This window comes from Falco naumanni, chromosome 9 (genome assembly GCF_017639655.2).
Source record: "Falco naumanni isolate bFalNau1 chromosome 9, bFalNau1.pat, whole genome shotgun sequence".
Classification (NCBI taxonomy): domain Eukaryota; kingdom Metazoa; phylum Chordata; class Aves; order Falconiformes; family Falconidae; genus Falco; species Falco naumanni.
In genome coordinates, this window is record NC_054062.1 from 13,590,034 (window position 1) to 13,610,165 (window position 20,132).

At 52.9% G+C, this 20,132-nt stretch overlaps 3 protein-coding genes across 6 annotated transcripts in view; 2 read left to right on the plus strand and 1 right to left on the minus strand.

Moving 5' to 3' along the window:
• Positions 1 to 600: 600 nt before the first annotated feature.
• On the plus strand, positions 601 to 14,565 carry CUEDC2 (CUE domain containing 2). 3 transcript variants are annotated; one of them, XM_040606280.1, is made up of 9 exons: positions 702 to 847; positions 7,222 to 7,315; positions 8,157 to 8,300; positions 8,626 to 8,687; positions 10,105 to 10,238; positions 11,359 to 11,529; positions 11,861 to 11,922; positions 13,583 to 13,643; positions 14,036 to 14,565. In XM_040606280.1, the coding sequence occupies exons 2-9, from the start codon at positions 7,242 to 7,244 to the stop codon at positions 14,180 to 14,182; spliced, it is 855 nt and encodes a 284-aa protein (XP_040462214.1). In that variant the 5' UTR covers positions 702 to 847; positions 7,222 to 7,241; the 3' UTR covers positions 14,183 to 14,565. The 3 variants fall into 3 exon arrangements, with proteins under 3 accessions (XP_040462213.1, XP_040462214.1, XP_040462212.1); XM_040606279.1 differs by lacking the exon at positions 702 to 847 and adding an exon at positions 601 to 695 and having other exon boundaries at positions 13,583 to 14,565; XM_040606278.1 differs by having other exon boundaries at positions 13,583 to 14,565.
• A 125-nt stretch (positions 14,566 to 14,690) lies between these two features.
• On the minus strand, positions 14,691 to 19,251 carry FBXL15 (F-box and leucine rich repeat protein 15). 2 transcript variants are annotated; one of them, XM_040606283.1, is made up of 4 exons: positions 19,186 to 19,251; positions 17,429 to 17,679; positions 16,199 to 16,701; positions 14,691 to 15,841 (listed from the first exon to the last, which is right to left on the minus strand). In XM_040606283.1, exons 2-4 carry the CDS (start codon positions 17,609 to 17,611, stop codon positions 15,652 to 15,654), a joined length of 876 nt encoding a protein of 291 aa, XP_040462217.1. In that variant the 5' UTR covers positions 17,612 to 17,679; positions 19,186 to 19,251; the 3' UTR covers positions 14,691 to 15,651. The 2 variants fall into 2 exon arrangements, with proteins under 2 accessions (XP_040462217.1, XP_040462216.1); XM_040606282.1 differs by lacking the exon at positions 19,186 to 19,251 and adding an exon at positions 18,342 to 18,780.
• The window catches only part of PSD (pleckstrin and Sec7 domain containing), a 47,564-nt gene continuing 46,283 nt past the window's right edge, over positions 18,852 to 20,132 (plus strand). Inside the window, exon 1 of the mRNA XM_040606269.1 lies at positions 18,852 to 18,888. The gene's annotated coding sequence lies outside the window, so the exon portion shown is untranslated. The remainder of the gene's footprint in view (positions 18,889 to 20,132) is intronic.

Consider the following 20,132-nt stretch of genomic DNA (forward strand, 5'->3'; position numbering starts at 1 on the left):
AAAGGAATAAGCAGCAGCTTGTCAAGCGTGGGGTGGAGCAGGGAGGCCTTTTAACAGAAGAAGAAGGAGGGCCTGGAGAGTCTACATGCAGCTCTCAACTTTTGCAAAGACAGCAGCTTTAGGAACATCCCCCCGGTGGCACATCCACCTGGCAAGAGCTTTGGCTGAGGAGAAGCACCCTGAAAAGCAGGACAGCTTGGCCCTAACACTTGAAAAGGTGCTAGTTTCCTCAGGGAACACGTCTCTCGAGCTTGGCAGGGAGAACCACGCATGATCTCTCTCAGGGTGGCTCTACAGAGTGCTGCCATGTTCCCGGGCCTCGCAAAAACGCTTTTGTACTACCAAGGCCGGGCACCCCGTGCCGCCTCTGAGTTCCTCTCTGCCTTCGCCGCCGGCGCTGCCCGGGGCCCCAGCCCGGACGCGGCTCGGAGCTCTCCAGGGCCCCCCCGACACCGGGGAAGCACGTCACCCCTCAGGCCTCCGCGGCGGAGAGGAAAAGCCGCCTCACGCCTGCTGCCCCAAACAAAGATGGCGGTGGGGGGGTGTCCGCGCGCCGGCACGAAGCCGCTCTATCCGGCCGCGCGCCCGCCTCTATGCTTTGGCGGCGGGCGCGGCCACGTGACGCTTTGAACGGCGCCGCGCGGGACCTGCGCCGGGAGGGAGCGAGGCCGCGGCGGGGGCGCGCGGGCCATCAGGTGACCCCTGTTCTCCCCCGCACCCCGCCCTCCCCAGCGGGACCCCCGGGCGGGACCCCCAGCACCCCGGGCGGAGCGGCCTCTGGGGCCCTGCTGCCGGCGGGCTGCCAGGAGCCAGCCTGTGGCCAGCACCCCCGTCCCCGCCGCGGCCGGTGCGTGTGTGTGTCCACCCCGGGAGCGCGGGGGCCCGAGGAGCCGGGCGGGGGGTTCGTTCCGGGGCGGGGGGCGCGGCAGCAGTGCCCGGGAAGCGGGCCGGCGGGGCAGGGACCGGGCTGTGCCCCCTGAGGAGCCCGGCTGGCGGGCAGCGGCCGGGCGCGGGCCCGGGCTGCCGGGGCGCGTTCTGTGCACGGCCCCTCGGCCCGCTGAGGTAATGCCCGGCCCCCGGTGGGGGCAGCCCCGGCCCCGCGAAACACCTGACGCCGCGGCGCAGCGGGGACGAGCCGGTGAGGGTGGGCGCCGGCCGCCCCGCTCGCCAGGGGTCTGGGGCCGTGCCCCGGGCACGCAGAGGCGCGGCGGGGAGCCCGGCGCTCGCTCCCGGGCTGCATCCCTGCAGCCACCGGCAACAGGTTGTGCTTCGGAGGCCGCTGGTGCTGTTGCGGTGCTCGGGGATCACCCCAGGCCTCGCTACCGAAATTGCAGGTGCTGAGAAGCGTCCCAGCGCGGCAGCGACTTCGAACAGACAAGTACACTGCTCTCCCATCCAAGTTAGCCTTTCACGGGGCGCGTTTTGCCCCAAAGGATAAAGCTGTACCCTTTGCGTTGGGGGAAACAATCACCAATGACATAAAGCATAAAGATGCCAATATATATAGAGAGAATGATCCTGTTGTGCTCCCGCTCCGGCTAATTCAGCGTTCCTTTCCCGGGAAGGGCTGCCTGGTTCGTGGCTTGGGCCAGGCAGCCATAGGATGGACCATCGACTTCTGCCAGCACTCAGCTGACTTCGTAAATGGGCCGTGAGCCAAGGTCCAGGCACGAGCAGTACTTCTCAGGCACGGGCCTGGGATCAGAGCAGTGCCCGAGTGCAGCCGTCCAGCATGGATCTCGGGGGAGTGAAGGGGTCTGGCCACTGGCATTACTGTCTGCTATTACTGTAATGTAGTGTGTTAAGTTATTAACAAAAGCCTTATTTTAATGTTGGAGCATTAAGCAGTTAATTGTTTTAACGTGCACAGTGACCTCAGCCTTCTTTCCCACAGCAACCACACCATGAACGTCCTTTCAGGGACCTCTTTAGCAAGTAAAACAAAAAATGGGAGCACTGGAATTACGTCTGTAAGGTGTTGCTCAGCCTGGAAAGTTTTCTTTTAAGTCACGAAGGTTTCAGGAAGTAAATTAGTTCAGTGGAATGTAGCCACAGCTTGCTCTCTGTCTTGCAGATTGGGTTTTTGAGAGATTTCCTCTGAGGCTGTATGTCACAGGCTGCCATGAGAGCTCCTTATATCCCAGGGGTCCCCACTTCCCCAAGCACAGGCAGAAGCACATGCACACAGAGCTGCATGAAACGTGTTTTGTGCTTTCTTGTAAGTTTTCAGAGAGACCATAGTGAACCATCCCTGTCCCGTTACTTACTTAAGAATAATTATTGAAACTTGAGCTAAAAGAACCTTCTCAAAGTATTTCAGTCAGTCCCTCAGCCAGATCAGATTTACCTAAACTTTCCTAACCTGTTCTGAGAAACATCCAAGGTCTAGAACACCCATTTCCTTCCACCTGCAGAAACCTCAAGTCATTGGTAGGCAAATTTATGGTCTCATAAAAGTTGATACACATCCAAATGGCAGTTCCTTTTAGCTCAGAAACATTTTCCTAAATTGCTCTCCTCAAGTCTGTCTTGTTAATATAAAGTCTAAGGCAAAATCAATCATTCCCGTCCCATCACATTGACCATTTAAGGATGATTACTGAAATTTGAGTTGAAAGAGCCTTCGGAAATGATCCAGCTATATGCAAACGCTTCAGGTTTTCACCCCCTTTTTTTTTTTTAAGGAAGGCAGATTCATATGAATTGTACAGAAAGACACCAACTTTTTTTGAATATAGCATAAATAGATATTTCAGACACAACATGGATAATGGTACTTTTAGAGGGGTATTATTTCAGCGGCTGTTTTACAAAAAAAAACCTAACACATTAACATGTTAGGAAGGAAAATGCAAGGGTGATGGTAATTACTAGGATCTCAAGACAGACAGTAGGCTTGCGAACTGTTGAGCTGCCAGCCAAAGTATTTAGTATAGAAAATAAGTAATTTTCACATTCACATTTTGAGAACTGATACCACTTTTCTCTACCTAAGATGAGGAAATACGTATGCCATGTGATACCATGTGGATCAGGTAAGCACTCCTGATATGTCAAACCAATCTTGTCTTAATGAGATGACACGCAGTGCTCCACTGCTCTTTAATAATAAACCCCAGTGTTTAAAGACTGTCTGAAAAGTGACAGGGATTTCCAAGGCTTGACGGTCTCTTGTTCTGACAGTGCAAAACTGTGAGGCTCTAGCTGAGGGCAGAGCAATAGGAATACCATTTCTTGACCATATGTTTTAAAAAATAGGTTCTGTGCAACATGTTAAGTAGAGCCCACATTATAATGCAAACAAAAAATGCAGGATTTTCATAGATAATGTTTGAAGCAGCTTGCAACTACTGAAGTGATCTTAAAATCCATGTCGCAATTATGGCTGGAAGTTTAAAATGATGGTAACACCTTTTCAGCAAAATTGAGCTCTCAGGAGAATGATTTCTCCTGCCTTTGGGTTTTGGACTGTTCTGTGCATTATAAATCACTTTGCAAAACTGTGCACATAGGATAAGCCCTTCTAGTTAATCTTCCCCTTAACTACTGCAGGTTGCTGTTAGAAAAAATGTGGCATTTGAAGGTATAATGTATAAGGTGTTTTGGTGTCCTGAGTTAGGTAATTCTAAACTTGGCTGTGCAGGAAGGAATATACAGCAACATCAGCTTATTCCTTGAAGAATCCATTTTTAAATGTTTGGACATAGGTTTTTGATCAGCTTCCTCTATTTCAAGAAAATAGCTGCCAAATCTGAAAGGCCAGAGGAACTTCAGAACTTGTCTTCACAAGCCTCATTTGGCAAAGACAGTTGCACACTGCAGTTCCCCTAGATGTTACGTTTTGTAATGGCCTGTTTACCAGGGAATAAAATCTCCTCCCTATGGCAATAAATGGTCAAATGCAAGTGCATTTGTCTCTCTGGTTTTGTAGGAGCAGAGATGGGTTCTTCAAGTGAAAGGCTGATGGCTGACCCTTGAAGAAATACTTGATTACCTAGCTGCTTTCTGTCCTTCCGTATAAGACCATGTTTTTATCATTTGAAGGGCTTCCTTTTTTCTAAGACAGGCCAAAGGTGGCAGCTTGCCTTCTCTGGATATAAACCTTAAATCTGAGTGTGCTAGTGGATGGATTTCTGTGAGATGCTAGAGAGAATTTATACCCAACGGTTGAAACCTGCTGCCTCTCTCCTCTCATAGACACAAGGAAATAGCTTTTGTTCAGATACAGTATGGTATCTCCATGGAAAAATACCTAACTATTTTCAGATGCTTCACATCAGCATTTCTTGTGGTTGTGAGAGGCTGGGGAATGGATTCAAGACCAGTTAGTGACTGGTTATAGCTGATACTTCTGTTGCTGAATTATTTTTCTGCTGTGTTTCTCTTGTCCCAGTCTGACACTTGCCTTCAAGTGCCTTTGATTAAGGAGATGAGTGACATTGCCTGTTCTATTATCAGAATAAATTACCAGCAACTAATTTATGGGCCTCACAAAAGTGCCTTTGACATGGTTAATTGTGCTCTGTTGTTCAGGTAATTGGGTTGTCAGGAAATGTTGCTTACTATATAGTTATCTCTTATAGAATATTGGCCTGTTTCATGGGAATGGACAAAATCTTTAGACTTCCAGTTCCCAAGATGTCATGAAGACTGAGTAAGAAGGAAATAAGCATTATTCTTGAGAGTAGTGTCTGTAGCAAGAACATTTTGACTGCTATATGTTGACTGCTCATCCCTGGTTTCTGTAAGAAAGAAAACTACTTTTCTTGTACTTGCAAGTTCAGGGGACTTTGTGGTTGCCAGAATTTGCAGATTCAGCCTAAAATGGGGGGGAAACATGATGCTTTGGACAGTATTCTTGCCAACAGTGAGATTCAGAATATTATAATTGGCTTTTTGATGTCTGAGAAGGCTAAAACAAAGCTTGCCAATTTTTTCTGGGTATGTTGGAAAGATGAGAAGGATAAACTTTGTTCTGTCACACAGCTGGAGAACACAAAAAACACACAGAAACAACAAATGGGCAGCAGGAAGGTGTTTCTACATGTGGTGTTTTTTACAGCCAGCTTCTACACTTGACATATGCAAAAGTGAGAAAAATGCAAACAAAGGATCCTTGTGAGGCTGAAAAATAGAAGCAGCACAGGAGCTCAGGAGCTGCCTTTGGGTGTTTGTGTGAAGAGCTCCTACCTGAAAAAGTTTGGACTCTTGCTTTCCTTTATTGCTGTGAAATAGGAATTTTCTGTTTGAAATTACAGGAGGCAAAAAAATGTTCTAGCTTAAGACAGAAACAGCAAACAATCCTTTCTGATTATGCCTTCATCTGGCTGTTTCTACATGTGCTGTGTTTGAATACATGTATGTTGTCACATAGTGGTATGGCATTTTTAACTCATGTTCCTTTCTGCAGGTGAAAGGCACATGTGAAGAAGGTTTGTTTTCTTTTTTAGTTACTGGACCTAGATCAGTGGGAGGGTTGGTACTAATAGTAGCTGCAGGAGAGTTTAGGTGATTTAGATGGCTTTTGTGTTTAGCTTTGAACACAGTGGAAATCAGGGCAGTTCTATGTGAGTGTGTCTCGCTGTTCATGTCCCCCTGCTGCCCCAAGGGAATGGCACTTCCTGGGGATTCGATAAGAGATGGCCCTTCAGGTAGCAAAACTGGTATTTATTCAAAGCCCTGAAGAGTAGAAGAGCACAGACTGGGAATATTTGATGGAGAATTGCCTCAGGGAGATGCAATGTGAGATGCCATATACACAGCAGAGTACTTTTGCGTAACCTTGTGTCGCAGCTTTCTCCCTGAATATCGAGAGTCAAAACCCTGGAGCCTCAGTGTGACTGTAGCCCGAGGCAGGTCTGGCTGGCTTGAGTGTGCTCTGGCCAGCCACAGAGGAGCACACACGTGCTCATGGCTCCTGCAGTGGTGGCCAAGTGCAGTGCAGAGCAGAGCTTGAACAGGCCCCAAGGCTGCAGATCAACCTGCCAACAGGCTGCTGGGCTTTGGTTTTCTCTAGGTCCTGCAGGAGCGGTGCTGAGTGTCGTGGGGTGGTTTTGTTTATATCCTGCTAGCTCCCAAAGTCTCATCTTGGGAAATGCTAAACCTTCTTGATTCCCATGGGAACATGGGAATTGTCTCTCAGCAACCCATATGACTGCACCACAAGTTCTGTGTCAAACAGTCTTGCTTGAGTCCTGGTGTGGTTGGAATGAGGGAGCTGCACTGGTGGGAGCATGGTGACCTTTGGAAGCTCTCTGGCCTGTGACCACATCAGTTTCCCTCTATGCAGAGCTAGTTTCCTTCCTCAGAAGAACTCAGTGCTTACACCAGGAGTTTGTCCACCCAGCAGCTTTGTAGACCTCAGGGGGAAGGAATGGTTAAGGAACAGCTTTTCTCTGCCCAATTCAGTCCAAGCCCAGTACTGACAGCTGGAGGAGGGCTGTGGGCAGCCCCGCTCTGCCATTTCATCTGTAGGAGCTCTGTGATTCTTAGAACTCCCCTGAGTTTTGGGTTATCAAGTGCCCCTTGTTGCAGCTGCATCAACTGCAGAATAGCTCATTTATCAAGCGCAACAACAAGCTCCTGTTTGGGCAGGATTCCACTGGTAGTCCGTGCCTGACCTGGAGACCTTTGATATTTTGGCTGGCAGACTTGTTGTCTGTGCCTTGCTTGGTATTTCCCTGTAAAATACGCTCTAGGTTGGCCTTTCCTTAGGAGTCATTGCCCTTCCTCCCACATGTTCCTGAGTCCAGGCATCACTGTGAATGCTCTTTGCTGGAAGGTCCACCCCTTTCTGCACTGAGCATGCAAACCCACTACCCGCTGCTTCCTTGCCAGACAGCACAGCGTTCCAGCTTAGGAGGTGTCTCTGAGTTCCTACAGCTGGACACATCTGCGTTGCCAGTTTTGCTTCCTGGAGGGGACATTTTAAATGTACAGTACAGCTGCATACTGCCAGCATCAACATGAGCAGGAGAGGTGCAAGATACTGGGCTGCTTTGGGCTGGGATTTCAAGTGGATCCTCATATGGCTGCTTTTTGTGGCTATCTTTGCTTACTGTGACCCAGGGAGAACAAGATATATTAGAAGAGTTTGTGAACTGTTCTGATGGGAAGAGCACACTTACCTATATCATGCCTACCTTTTGATTTTGTAGATATTTTGATCTACTTCTTGCCTTTGAAGTGACATGGAGTTTTCTTTTTCCTGCTGTTTTTTAGAGAAAAAGGTTTAGAGAGACATGGAGCTTGAAAGAATCATTCGAGACACGCTGACTTGCTTCATCCAGTCCCACATCCCTGCAGGAGACCTCAGGTATGTTGAGATAGGAAGACCTAATATCATTGTTCTAGCTTGCACTCTGCATTAATTGTTCCTCTGCACATTATACTGAACTCTAGCTTCGTGTTGCTTTTCCTTAAGTCAGACCTACGATGCAGGTAATTTGCACAGGCTCTGATGGGAATGCTTGAACAGCTGTCATTTAGCATTGCAGTCTAGCAATGTCATTTCTTTGACGACCAAGATGATTAATTTCCTGTCCAGTAATACACGTTAGAATATGGGATTCCCTTCATTCCACAGTGCCCCCAAGGGGCTTTCTGAGCAGCATAATGCTCTGTCAGGGCTCTCCCTGTTTTGAACTCTGCCTGCATGCAAGAGATATAGACACCTTGAAGCTGGAACACAGCAGCTGGTTTTGCTGCCAGTGGCAGCAGTGACACAAGTGTGGAGAGCGGCAAGCAGAGAACACTACTTCCTATAGAAATTGCAACTTGACAGAATATGATGACCTCAGCTGAGACGCCAGTCAGCATAGAAAAGTCAGGGTTTGAGCACCTGGAATATTCTGGTTAGCTCAGCTGAAGCATCTACAGGAGCACATCCTCTGGGCACACGCTCGGGCTTTCATTCAGTGCTGCCCAGGAATCGGGATGGCATGTAGTGTTTTATCCATAAATACTTCCCACTCAACCACTGACCACCTGCTACCTGGCTTTGCTGGTGGGATCTGCCCATAAGATACAGTCCCCACAGGTCCTTTTGCTCCGTAAGAAGGACACAAGGTTAGGGGAAATGGGGATCGAGAGAAGGAGAGAGAAAAAATGGGCCTGTTGACCCTGCTGCCAAGTCCTGTGTTCTCTCTTGTCTCCAGTGGGATGGATGATGTTTTCTTCTCTTATATCACGGGTGTCCTGGAGGAGCTGGGCTCACCAGAGTCCTCCGAGGAGACTTTTGATATGGACGCCTTTGTGGAAATGATGGAGGCGTATATCCCTGGTTTTGCAAAAATCCACAGGTATGTGAATATCACTGCTTTGTATGTGCATGCCATGCACCGTGGGCCTGGACCTGAGCCCCTCAGTACCATTAAGTTCTTTTGTTATACCCAGCTGAAGAGAGATTAGTACCAAACCTGTGCTGTTATGATTAAGTCAGCCTTTGCCTGAATACACATATGCTAATCCCAGTATAGTTTGCAAGTAGGTCCTTGGCCATCTGAAATACCAGTTTGTTTTATTTGGCTTCCAATTAAACCTTGTCTTTCTATAAAGAGGTACCCAAGTAGGATAGGCTACTGCTTTTATTCCTCACACTAAGTATATAGCTTCTGTCTCTTGCAGTGGGGATGTTTGTGAAATGATGTTCTCCCTCTCAGAAAGGCTTGGTGAAGCTCGCAACAAAGGTGAGTTACTCAGACAATTTCAGCACAAGAAAGTATATTCTGCACACTTTCAGTCTTAATATTTGGAGTTGAGTAATTTCATAGGATAAAATACAATTTTGTTTGCCACAGTTAGGATCTCATAAGGTAACCTGAATTGATTGACAATTTTTTAAAAAAATGTTTTAAAATATTTGGGGGTTTGGTACCAACACATGGGAGGTTTGCGTCATATGGAATACTGTCTAAGACATACTGGGGTGAAAAACACTTGATCAGTTCTCCAGACACCTCTGTTGAGATCGGATCCAGAGTAGTAACAAAGACATAGCAGATGCAGGGCTGCTTGTTGAAATTCTGCTGTAGGTTAATTCTGAAAGTGCAGATTTCTGCCTGCCTCTGATGGTCATCTGCCTAAGTGACACTATCACTGGGCAGCCCATGTCAGGTGCATCATTGAACAGAGAATCCAGCTGATCACATACATGTATCACTTCTAGACTCTGAGCATCCTCAAAGCTCACTTCCCATTCACCCATGAACCCTGGCACATGCAAAATGAGCAATGATGTGCTCTGGCCTGCAGGACTGCAGAAGACCACACTTACTCCAGTGGCACTTTTTAACCTCAGCATTTACAGATCAGATGGATTGCTATATTAATTATCCTCAAAGGTACTTCCCACTAAAGAACAGACAGGTGAAGTGCCTAGATATTAAACCTTGCAGGACACACCAGTCTGCGTGTTGCTTATCTAGCAACATCACTGCTCTCTCACCAGAAGGCTACAGTGTAGAACAGACAGACCCGTCTTTTATCTTTCTTGAACCTGACAAAATCTACTGCTTTGCTCTGGTCCCCTGCATCCTACCCTTTGAGAATCCTGATGTAGTGTGGAAGGACAGCACTATCCGGTTTTAGAGAGGACAGAACAAAGGTGAAATGATTTTTCTTACAGAAAGAGCCTGTAAAGAGAGATGCATCAGAGTAACCTGATCACAGGATGTGTTGACTCACCTACAGGGCATCTTCCCAAATTTAAAATCAAAACCGCACCTTAGTTCAAAGTTAGAGCAAACACCAGGGAATTCTTGGAAATGTAACGAAAATACCTGAAGTATCCACAACCAAAGCACTAGAGGGCTGAGAACTGACAGGTAGAACTGAATTCACAAGCAGCCCATGCCCTTTAAGGCCTGGCAGTGCAATGCTCAGGTACTCCAGCATGCGACAGCACAGCCTTCCTGCAGGTCAGTGGTGAGCAGAGCTGCAGCTGTGCCTACTGAGGGCAGGAGGAACAGTAGTACTTCCCAGTCTTGGCACTTGAGAAGCAGTTTGCTCTGGCAAACAATGCGCCAGCAGTCTAATGCCAACAGAAAGCACAGAGCTGCAGCCTTAGTGGGACTGTTCCTCAGGAAATATCACTATGTCTTTAAGAAAAACCTGGCCAAAAGGCTGTGGAAAGCAGGATTGAAGCACCCTCTGAAGACCTGACCAAGGGCCAGGAGCCTGGAGCTGGAGCCTGCAACGGGGAAAGGCTGTGCACACTAACAGACGGAGCCGGGTCCCAGGTATGAGCACCCCGCAGAGGAGCAGGAGCACTGGGGACAGTCACCTGGCACTAGGCTACCAGCACCGCCTGATGGCATTTTCTGGGTCTGGAAGGAACCACAGCATAGGCTGTGACACATCATCACTGGTGTCTGATCTGCACCATTGTATGGCCTGAACAAGACTGTCAGTAAGTGGAAAAAGAAAATGACATGCTGACAGAAGAGTATGAGCCATCACTCTGGCTCATCCTTTTCAGCCACTGGAGAGGATGAGCCAGAGCAGTGGTTGAGAGAACCTGTCCCAGTGCCCTCAGAGATCCCGCAGCAGAACTGTGGGGATGCCTCTGCAGCCCTAGCCGGGCTCTACCCAGCTTCACCCTGTTCTGCTGTCACTCCACAGTTTGAGCTGCATCACCTTTTCTCACCTGCTATCACACAGGATCTGCACAGGAAACGGTCACATCTGAGTGTCAGTCCCAAAGACGCCAGTCCCTGCCCTCTGTGACCTGTGCTGTGCACTTACTGAGCTGTACAACACTGAGTCATTGATTGGCCCAGTGGTCCTGATCCTGCAGCACCACTTAGTATGACCCATGCTACAGGCATTGCAGCACCTAGCAGATCCCTGCTCCCATTCTGCTTGCTCTTTCTGCAGTGCTGATCTGATCTCTTCCTGCTCTGCAGTGCAGTCATTCCATGGCCACAGCCTTCTAGCAAATGCTACTGCTGCTGCACTTCTGCTGTAGCCACAGGCCACTGCTTAGCAGTCCCTTCCCTTTCTGATCAAAGCACACATCAGAAGGTGAGCAGGTGTTCAGACATTCGCACCAGTGTCCAGAAAGCGCACTCCTAAGGAGATGCATAGTATGGCCAAACAGATGAGCCAGTTCACAGCAGCCCTACTTTAAAGAAAGTTGAAATACAGGGGGAGGAGATTAAGGAAGAGTGAGGCTTTGTCCTTGCAAAGATACAATACCCTGTTAGCTTCAGGAATGGGGTTTAGTCACGTTTGTAAGGAGAGCGAGCCTTCAGCTAAGGGCAATCTGAATTTCCTGACAATGCAAAACCAGAGAGGGTATTTTCACTAGCCCTTTCCTCACCGTGTCCCCAGCTTACCTCTGTCTCTTGCTCCAACTAGGCAGGTGATGACTTGAAGGATGGGGTGGACCTGCTACTAGAGATGTTCCCAGCCTGTACCATGAGCCAGGCAGAGAAGGCACTCGCCATGGCCTTGGGGAACTTGGAGGAGGCAGTGCAGTTAATTGTGGAGGAGAAGGTGGAAACTGGCCCAGCAGGTGCGAGTGTGAAGGTACTGTACTCTAAGTTGGGTGGCAGCGGGACAAGGAATGGGGCAGAGCTTGGGGACACGCAGGTGTCCGCTGTCTGCTGCAAGCAGAAGCTCTGACCACAAGAACTTTCTGTGCAGTGAGCCAGAGCAACAGCCCTTCTCCCTGCCTTGGCTGCCTGGGTACAGGCTGTGCCCACAGCTGAGCCAGCAACCCAGCAGAGCTGTGGCTGGCACTCCCCTCCCCACAGGGGCTGGGGTGCTCCACCAGCAGCTGGGCTCACTGAGCTAGCAGGGGAGTAACTGTATACCCCATGTGTTGTGCTGCTCACGCACCCACCTTCTCTCCTCCCAGGAACTGACACGGCCCCGTAGAGCACCCAACCATGAGGAACTAAAACAGGTTATCCTACAGAAGTAAGTACCCAGTAGCAACAAACCCCTTATTCTGCTCACAATAAAGGAAGAGGTGGCAGTTTGGGGAAGGTCAAAATGGCAATGTGGTCTATGAAGAACTGGGGGTGTACAGTGCTTAGTAAAGATGCTATGAAGCTTAAATGTGTTCAGCTATACCCAAATAAGTACAAATAACAATCATCAGGTGGGAAAAACAACCAACCAACCAAAACAGGTTTGGGTTTGTTTCAGAGCTCTGGCAAAGAAACAGGCTACCTGTACCAGCTGGGTCACAGCACTGGCTGTGTGTGAGGTTTCAGCCTCCTTACGGGTACAGCGTAAATCACAGTGCTGTCACCTGAGGTCCTGGTTAAAGGTTCAAGGCACAAGCACCATGCTGCAGCTCAGGTAACACATGGTGACTTGTCAAACTACAGCAACTCATTCATACCTCCAGCCTTGGAGACATTCCAAACAAGGCTAAAGATATCTTTAAGAGACTGCCTGTACAGCAACACTGGGAAGATTAAATCTCAGTTTCTGGAGGTGTGAATTCAATGCATTTAAAGAAACCTCTCTGAAGCCCCCCTATGGACTTCATGGAAATGAAAGTGGCTTTATATTGGTTTACCTCCATTCATTTCCAAAAGCACTTAATTCTCAATAGGAGAACCCACACTGTGGTTTCATCGATCTGCTTTAAGATCTCAGCTTTCATGAGTATCCTCCTGTGGGCATGCAGATTCCACACAGCTATCCAGTCACATCTTTTCTACCACTTTACATCCTCCCCAGTGACAGAATAAACAGCTGATGAGCTAGGGAAGGTAAAACAAGGCAGAATGGCATCCAAGCAGAATTAGCAATCCCTGCCCTTGCCTGTCTCCCACACAGGCTTCTTTCAGAGTGACATGCAAGGGGACAAAAAAAGCGCCAGCTGCTAGTTGTTTCTGGGAACTTCACTTTAATGACACTTTGGCAACATCCTGTACTTTTAAACATCACTCAAGCACAGGTACAGAGAGCAGATCACCATAGCCGAAGATACACATGAGCAACTATACTAACTACTGAGGGAGAAGTCATGGTCAGCTGTGCTGTCTGCCTGCTAAACCAGCACCAGTCTCAAGAGCAGTAACTCAGCAGTACAGCAAGCAAGTGCTTGGGCCCTGATGTTTCAGTCACATAAGGAATGAAGTAATGCTTTTATCAAGCTGCTTCCAGCACAGACCTGTTTTGTAGTCAAGCAGAAGGTGGGAGCATGAAAGGAACACCATCTCTTCAGGGCAGAAGCAGCCAGCTTGGTCCTGTAATCTCACTTCTGTCTCCTTTGGCTGCCATCACTTCAGCTGAGGAGCAAAGCTGCCCCAGTGGCACAGCACACCAGACCTCGGCACCTCTCTCAGTTCTACGGTGGCTATTGGCATTCTCGACAGCCCAAGATTTCAGTAACCTTCACATATGGCCAAGGATTCTATTCGAGGAGAATCCTGCTGGATTCTCACCAGAAGGATGACACACTTCTTGCCCATTGAGGGGAATGTTAAGTGCCCCTATCTGCAGTCTAGGGAAGTAGGACACATGGCACAGCCACAAACCAGCAAGGGGAGAAAGGACATAGGCTGTGAACAGCCCCAGGTGATGACGTTAGAGCATTCACTAAATGCTGCTTGTGTTTCAGATACATGATGGTGGATAGCGCAGATGATCAGAAAACACATCGGCCAGCTCCACCCAAAGAGGTAAGAGCAGTCCCAGCTCACCAGGAGTTTGAATGTCCTTTGGCTAGAAGGTTTAAAAAAACAGTCTGCAAGTCCAAAGAGCAATGGGACAGGCCAAAGGCAGGTCCATTGACAGAGCCTGCTAGTCAGCAGAGAGGGAAGTTTAGCTTAGCTAAGGTGCTGCAGGGTCTATCAGTTCCTGCCATTCATGACTAGCATGGCTCCTGCTCCTCCATCAGTCGGCTTCCTTCCCAGTTTTGGCCAATTCCCAACATAAATAGTGGGTAAAGCAGCCCATCCCAATCTTCTGCACCTGCCCCCCCCCCAAAGCACAGCTCTGCTTCTGCTCATCCCTTGCCTTCCTTAATAGTGTGGCTGTCCATCCACTTGGTGTTCATATCCTTACTCTCCAGGCTCCCAAGAAGTTGATCCGCTATATTGATAACCAGGTGGTGAGTACAAAGGGAGAGAGGTACAAAGACATCAAGAAGCCGGAGAGTGAGGAGATGAAGAGAACCTACATCAGCCTCAAACCAGCCAGGAAGTACAAGTTCCACTGACAGCCTGGTCCTCCTGCTCTTCAGCCCCCACCCTGCCAGCCAGGCACAGCAGGATGGACATGTGGCACTAGGGATGAGGCGGCAACTCCACCTGCCACTAACTGGAACTAACCTGGGAGCCAGGACACTGCTTTCAGCTTCCTCAACTAACCCGGCCGATGAGGAGACTTCTCTCCTTGTGTAGCTGTCCCTCTGCCCCCAGGGGCACACCACAGTGGCTCTCCAGGGCCCGGGCATTCTCCGCTATTCCTTGCATGGGACATTTTTAGGTCTAAGATGTGGCTTGTGCTTTTGCAGCAAGCTTTTTACAAGTCAATATGCACTGTTGCTTTAAACTGAGTGCCAGTGTTAATAAAGATGATGTGAGTTGGTGTGTAGTTCAATCAGAGCATGCACATGCTTTACAGACACCACCTCACATCACTCCTGGGGCCAAAGATGGGAGCAGGGTCATCCTTTCTTCCCCTAATTACTCTCTTCATCTTGTTCACCACAAGATGTGGCTGCTGTTTGGTTAACCACCTAACGGATACAAGGGCTGAGGCTGCACTCCAGACCAGAGCTAGGCTCTCCCTGCCCACGCAACCTGGAGCACTCATAAACTCAGCTGACAGCATGGCCAAGGCTCCTGCCGTTTCACAGAGCTGTTGAGTGCCAAAGCTCCAGCCACGCGACATGGGGCAGGATACAGTAGCAGGCCTGGGCGCTACTGAAATGTTAAGTCAGAAGCTGGAAGAAACAAATGGCAATGACCAACTGCTTTCAGTGACAGCACAGCTTGGTTTGGTGTCTTTTCTGTCAGTGAAACTGCAGTTAGGAGCACGTTCTCCCTGAAAACAGCTCCCACCTTGCACCAACTTAAACCTGTGCCCTAGGGCTAGCCAGACACACCGCCTGCGCCAGGGCTGTGCCAGCCCTTTGGTGCCAGGCTGGCTGCAGCCACGGGCTGGAGCTGAGCTCGCTCTGCCCTCCTGGAGCCCAGAGGGGCCTGCCCTCTGCCAAGAGGAAGGATGGCAGCTTTTCTTCTCTCTGCTCCAGCTGGCCTGGTTTGTTCCACAGCTCTGCTGGCATGCCCTGCACACCCACCCCAGGGGACAGTCCCCATCCAACACTCTCCTGCTCTCTGGACAGCTGCCGCTTAGAGATTTAAAATACAACAAATAATAAATCCTGTCTATTAGCTGGCCTGGCCAAGGCCTGTTCAGCACCATGGTGTTCCTGCAAGTCACTAGCTCGCTCTCCATGCTACTGCAGAGGGAGTAACTTTCCCCAGAGGCACCAACGAAGCCCACTCACGAACACCCAGCGGCTGCTAAACAGCCTCAGAGGAAAAAGAGTGAGCCCCACTCGGGCCAGCCTTGCCAACAGGACCAACCTCTCCCTCTGCACATCTCCACAGCAGCCAGTTCTGGCATCCTCCCAGGATCCCAGCATCGCTCAGTCCCCCCCCCTCCCCAGCAGCAGCAGTTCTAGATCTGGAGGTTGATGAAAGGGGCAAAGCCAACCACATCCTGCAGGAGAACGAGAGCCCTCTGCAGCGGAGGCTCCACATCCAGCTCCACCCCACGGCTTCGCAGAATGCTCAGGCTGGACTCGGCCACGTTGTGGCAATGCTTCACCTTCAGGGAGCGCAGCTTGGGACAGTACTCAGCCAGGACTCTGCCAAGAAAGAGAGCACATGCAGGTTGCAAGCCGGGACTCCTTAAATGCACCACTCACTCCCTTCTCTACTCCCAGCAGCCCAGCAGAACTGCCAGACATGCACAATCCTTTGGGAGCCACACTTGGCTGATCAGAGAGAAACCCAAGGGACATGGTCAGATCCCAGACCTACCCTCCATGACATACTGGGAAATCTGCTGTTAGCAGCACACAGTGCCTCTCCCACAGGGCCCGCTCATGGCTTCTGCCCCAGACCGAGCTCTCATTGCTTTCAGCATGGAAGAGATCTGACTTTTCCTCTCTCCACTCCAGACACCTGCCATCCCCACCGTGGCTCCCCCCATTGCTCAGTACCTGATGGAGTCACTCTTGACTCGCAGACATCCTGTGAGGTCCAGGTGCTCCAGCTCAGGGCAGCACTTGGCAATCTCCTCGACTGCCACGTCGCCCACGTTGGCATTGACAGCCAGTGACAGCGACTTGAGCCTGCTGCACTTCTGCACCAGATAGCAGATGGCCTCGTCCTTCAGCTGGCGACAGGCTGTCAGGTCCACAGCCTCCAGCGCCTTGCAGTGGTCAGCCAGGCTGCGCAGGGACAGGCTGTCCACCCACTCGCAGTGAGCCAGGGAGAGCCGGCGCAGGTTGGGGCAGCTCAGCGAAATGGCCACCAGCGCGTGGCGGCTAAGCTGGGCACAGCCCTTCAGCTGGATCTGGTGCAGGTGGTGGTTCTGCCCGATGACCGGGAGCAGCTCCCTGTCCGTCAGCCAGTCGGAGCAGTTCTGGAGTACCAGCTGCTGCAGTACTTCGTTGTCCTTCAGCAGATTAACGAAAGCAGCTCGAGGGATGGCAGGTCCAATCTGCGTGGGGAACCCAGAAAGAATGAGGCATCCCCCAGGGTTTCAGGTCAGCATGATCCTCACCAAAGACTCTCTCTTGTCTGCTCTTCCGCTGTGACAGGGGTGACCAAAGCTGCCCCCTCTCCTCATCCCAGGGCAAATCCCACCATGAGGCTCTCCTCCCCTTGTGCCAAGGCTACTGCCACAAGATGGAAGGTGCTCTGCTTTCTCCATCCCCCATCATCACACTTGCATTTATATACATATATATACACCCGTGATGAGCTCCACACCTCTGCTCTCTGAACACTGTCTCCTCACAGAACAGCAGCTACTCCTGCCTTAGGCTGTGTCTCTCAGGGCTAGCACAAGCCTTCCCTGAAGAGAGTTATCTCCCATCAGATGCACCCTATTGCACAGCCTCCCTGAGGATCAACAGGCTGTGCCACCCTGAAGCTGGCTTGTGTTTCTGCCAGCCAGTGCCCCAGAATGGCCTGGGTGGAGCTTCCAGGCTCACTCCTCCCAATGCCTCTTGCTAAAGACACTGGCATTGCTGGGCCCTGAATCACCACCTCTCCTCCCCAAGCCCATCTGTCCAGTCTGACACGCAAGCCATTAACCCAAGCTCCTGAGCAGAAACTGGCCTCCTTGCCAGGGATTTCTTCTCCCCACACAGTCTGACGCTCCCCTGTTAGCTCCAGAGCAGCAGGACACCTGTGTCTCCCCCAGCCTCAGAGCCACCCAATACCTGGCTTGAGTCAAAGCAGCGCATATTGGCCAGGTACAGCTGGATGAGAGACTGGAAGGACTTGCTGACCCTCTGCAGGCTCAGGAGCTGCTGCAGCGGTAGGTGACAGAGGATATGTGGAACCAAGATGTCTTCCCAGGGCAGGTCCAGGAGGCATCCCCTGGAGGAGGTCAAACTCATCATCAGACGCCAGGGAGCCAGGCTGCGGTGGGAGCCAGGCTAGATCACCTCACGCGTGCTGCTGGGTGCCTCTAGGATGAGCAGACAGACATACAGACTCAGCGACATCTCCCACAGCCAGCTCACAGCATAAAACCAACCCTCGGCCAGCCGTCAGCGGGGCACGCGCCCGCCTGTCACCCGTATCACCTCCCGCCCAGCCTGGCACCTTCACTGCTCGGGCACCCAAGCCCGCCCGCCCGCAGTGCCCTTCAGGAGAGCTGGGGGGGTGCGGGGGGTGCCACCAGCTGCTTCTGGAACCCGTGTGCCCCCGGGCAGCAGCAAGGGGGCTGCGGCACCGCCCCGCCTGGCGGCTGCCCCTGCGACCCGCGCCGGCCGCTCGGGCACCCTGCGAGGGAGGCGGGCAGCGGCCAGGCTCTGCGCCCGCCCAGCGACGGGTCTCCCCCCCGAGGAGCAGCATCCCCGCGGAGACGAGGGGAAGGGCAGCGCCGAGGGCCCGCGGCGGCTGAGGGCTGCAGGACCCGCAGCTAAGGCGGGGGGGGGGCGGGGGGCGGGCTCGCCCGCGGCCGTGCCTCCCCCAGGCCCGGCTCCCGGGCCCGGCTCCCGGTCTGCCCCCCCGCCGCGGGAGACCCGCCAGGACCCACGCCAGGACCCACGCCAGGACCCACGCCATCCCTCCGCCGCCGGGCGCCACGACGAGGCGCCAGCCCTGCCCCAGCCCCCGGCCCGGTACCTGCCGCCCTGCCGGGCCGCTCCATACCGCCAGCCCCGCCCCCGGCGTCCAGGTGTGACGTCATGCCGGCGGGCGGAAGTGCGCATGCCCCCGGCCCCGCCCCGCCGGCGGCGCGTAGCCTAGCAGCAGGGCCCGGCCGAGGGCGGCACCGGGAGCCTTCAGACAGCGGCGGCCCTCGGGGCGGCAGGGGAGCGCTCGGCCCTGCCAGGCCGGGGCGACGGGCGGAAGAGAGCGGCTCCGGCACCCTGCGGGCGAGCCAGCGGCACCCGGCGGCCGCAGCTCCGGCCGGTGTCCCAGCGGGCTCGGTAGCGCCGCTCCCCGTGCGCACCGCTCGTCCCCGTTCCCCAGTTAGCCCAGGTCCCCGGCGCACAGCAGTTTCCTGGCGCACCCCGGCCGCTCCAGCCCCAGGCTGGCCAGCCCCCCGGTGCGCTCCGGTCCCGCCGCGCCCCGACTGTCCCGTCCCGCGGCGGGCGGCTCCGCGCATGCGCGGCGGCGCTGTCCGTTCAGCACCACGCGGAGCCGGGACTGCCGCGACCCGCCGCTGCCGGTGAGCGACGGCCCCGCCAGACACCCCACCCCCACCCCGCCCGCGGGAACCGAGGAACCCCCGGGAAAGGCCAGTCCCCGCGACTCACGCTTCTCACGGCACCCCCGCCGGGCCCCGCTCCTCCGCCAGTACGGGACTGTCCCCCGCCCGGGCCTGCCTGGGACGAGACGGGTGCTGTCCGCCCACGGCCCACCGCCCCCAGGCAGCATCCCCCCACCCTGCCAACCAGCCCCTCGCGCTTCGTTCCCTCTCCGGTGACCCCGCAGCCCCGGGGAGCGAGCGGGGCCTGTCCCTTACCGGCAGCCCCCGCGGAGAAGAGGCCTGGGGGCCCGGGCTCCTGCCGGCGCCGTTGCCATAACGACTGCGCAGAAACAGACGCTGCTTTCCGCGCTGACGGGCCTCGGGGCGGGACCCTCCCCGCCGGTACCGGAGGAGCGACCCCATTCCTGGGGGGAGCGGAGCCCGGCCACCTTGTGCAGCGTGGAGCTGCTGGCAGCAGGTGCCGTACAAGGATCCACCTGGCAAAAGAGCAGGGCCCGCATACGGTGAAAGAGTCCCTGACTCATGCAAAGCAATAATCTGTCTGCGCACTGGGCTGCTCGTTCGCCCCAGTGCAGAGGCTGGCTTGGGGAAAGGTCGTTTTACCCCCGGGCCGGTCCTCTGGGGCAGCCGCCCGCACTACCTGCCTGCCACTGGGCCTGTGGCACCTGCCCCCGCAGGGTCCCGGAGGCCCCCCGGTGCTTTTCCCATTTACAGAAGGGCAAGCGAGGCAGGGATTTTCAGCTTTCTAAAGGAGCTGAGAATGCCCCCACCGTGGCCTGGGACAGCCCTTCCTTCCCCCACAGCGGGGGCACAGAACACTGTCAGTGCTGACCCTGCTTCTAGGCCAGGAGGGCTCACTCTGCCTTCAGCAGGTTTCAGCCCTGTGCTCGCTCTGATCTTGAGGTCCTGCTGTGAAATAGAAGTGTGGCATCTGGCCAGGAGTCCCCTAATATTGCTCCTATAAGTGAACAACTGTGACTGAAGCTGGCTACAAGGAGGCTTTATGGAATAGTGATCTGGAAAGGAGTTGAGGGAGTGCCAGCGAGCAAGGGAGTGCAATGCTCAATTACATCTGGCCTTCGTTGAAGGCTCTCTGTGCCAAGAGAGGCCTGGCTGGGAGTCTCCAGCTCCTGCTGAGTCCCTGCTCAGAGGAGCCGTCTTGTGGATTGCTCATTATCCTTCACAAGCAACACATGTGCGGG

Bases quoted from the DNA above. Each gene is read 5' to 3' on its own strand.
- FBXL15 (XM_040606283.1), bottom strand. From the start codon at position 17,611: ATGATGAGTTTGACCTCCTCCAGGGGATGCCTCCTGGACCTGCCCTGG. The intron at 16,702-17,428 runs GTATTGGGTGGC...TTCCCCACGCAG, and splicing joins GCTGCTTTGACTCAAGCCAG to ATTGGACCTGCCATCCCTCG. The intron at 15,842-16,198 runs GTACTGAGCAAT...CTTTCTTGGCAG, and splicing joins GTCAAGAGTGACTCCATCAG to AGTCCTGGCTGAGTACTGTC.
- CUEDC2 (XM_040606279.1), top strand. From the start codon at position 7,242: ATGGAGCTTGAAAGAATCATTCGAGACACGCTGACTTGCTTCATCCAG. The intron at 8,301-8,625 runs GTATGTGAATAT...TGTCTCTTGCAG, and splicing joins GGTTTTGCAAAAATCCACAG to TGGGGATGTTTGTGAAATGA. The intron at 10,239-11,358 runs GTATGAGCACCC...TGCTCCAACTAG, and splicing joins CAGACGGAGCCGGGTCCCAG to GCAGGTGATGACTTGAAGGA.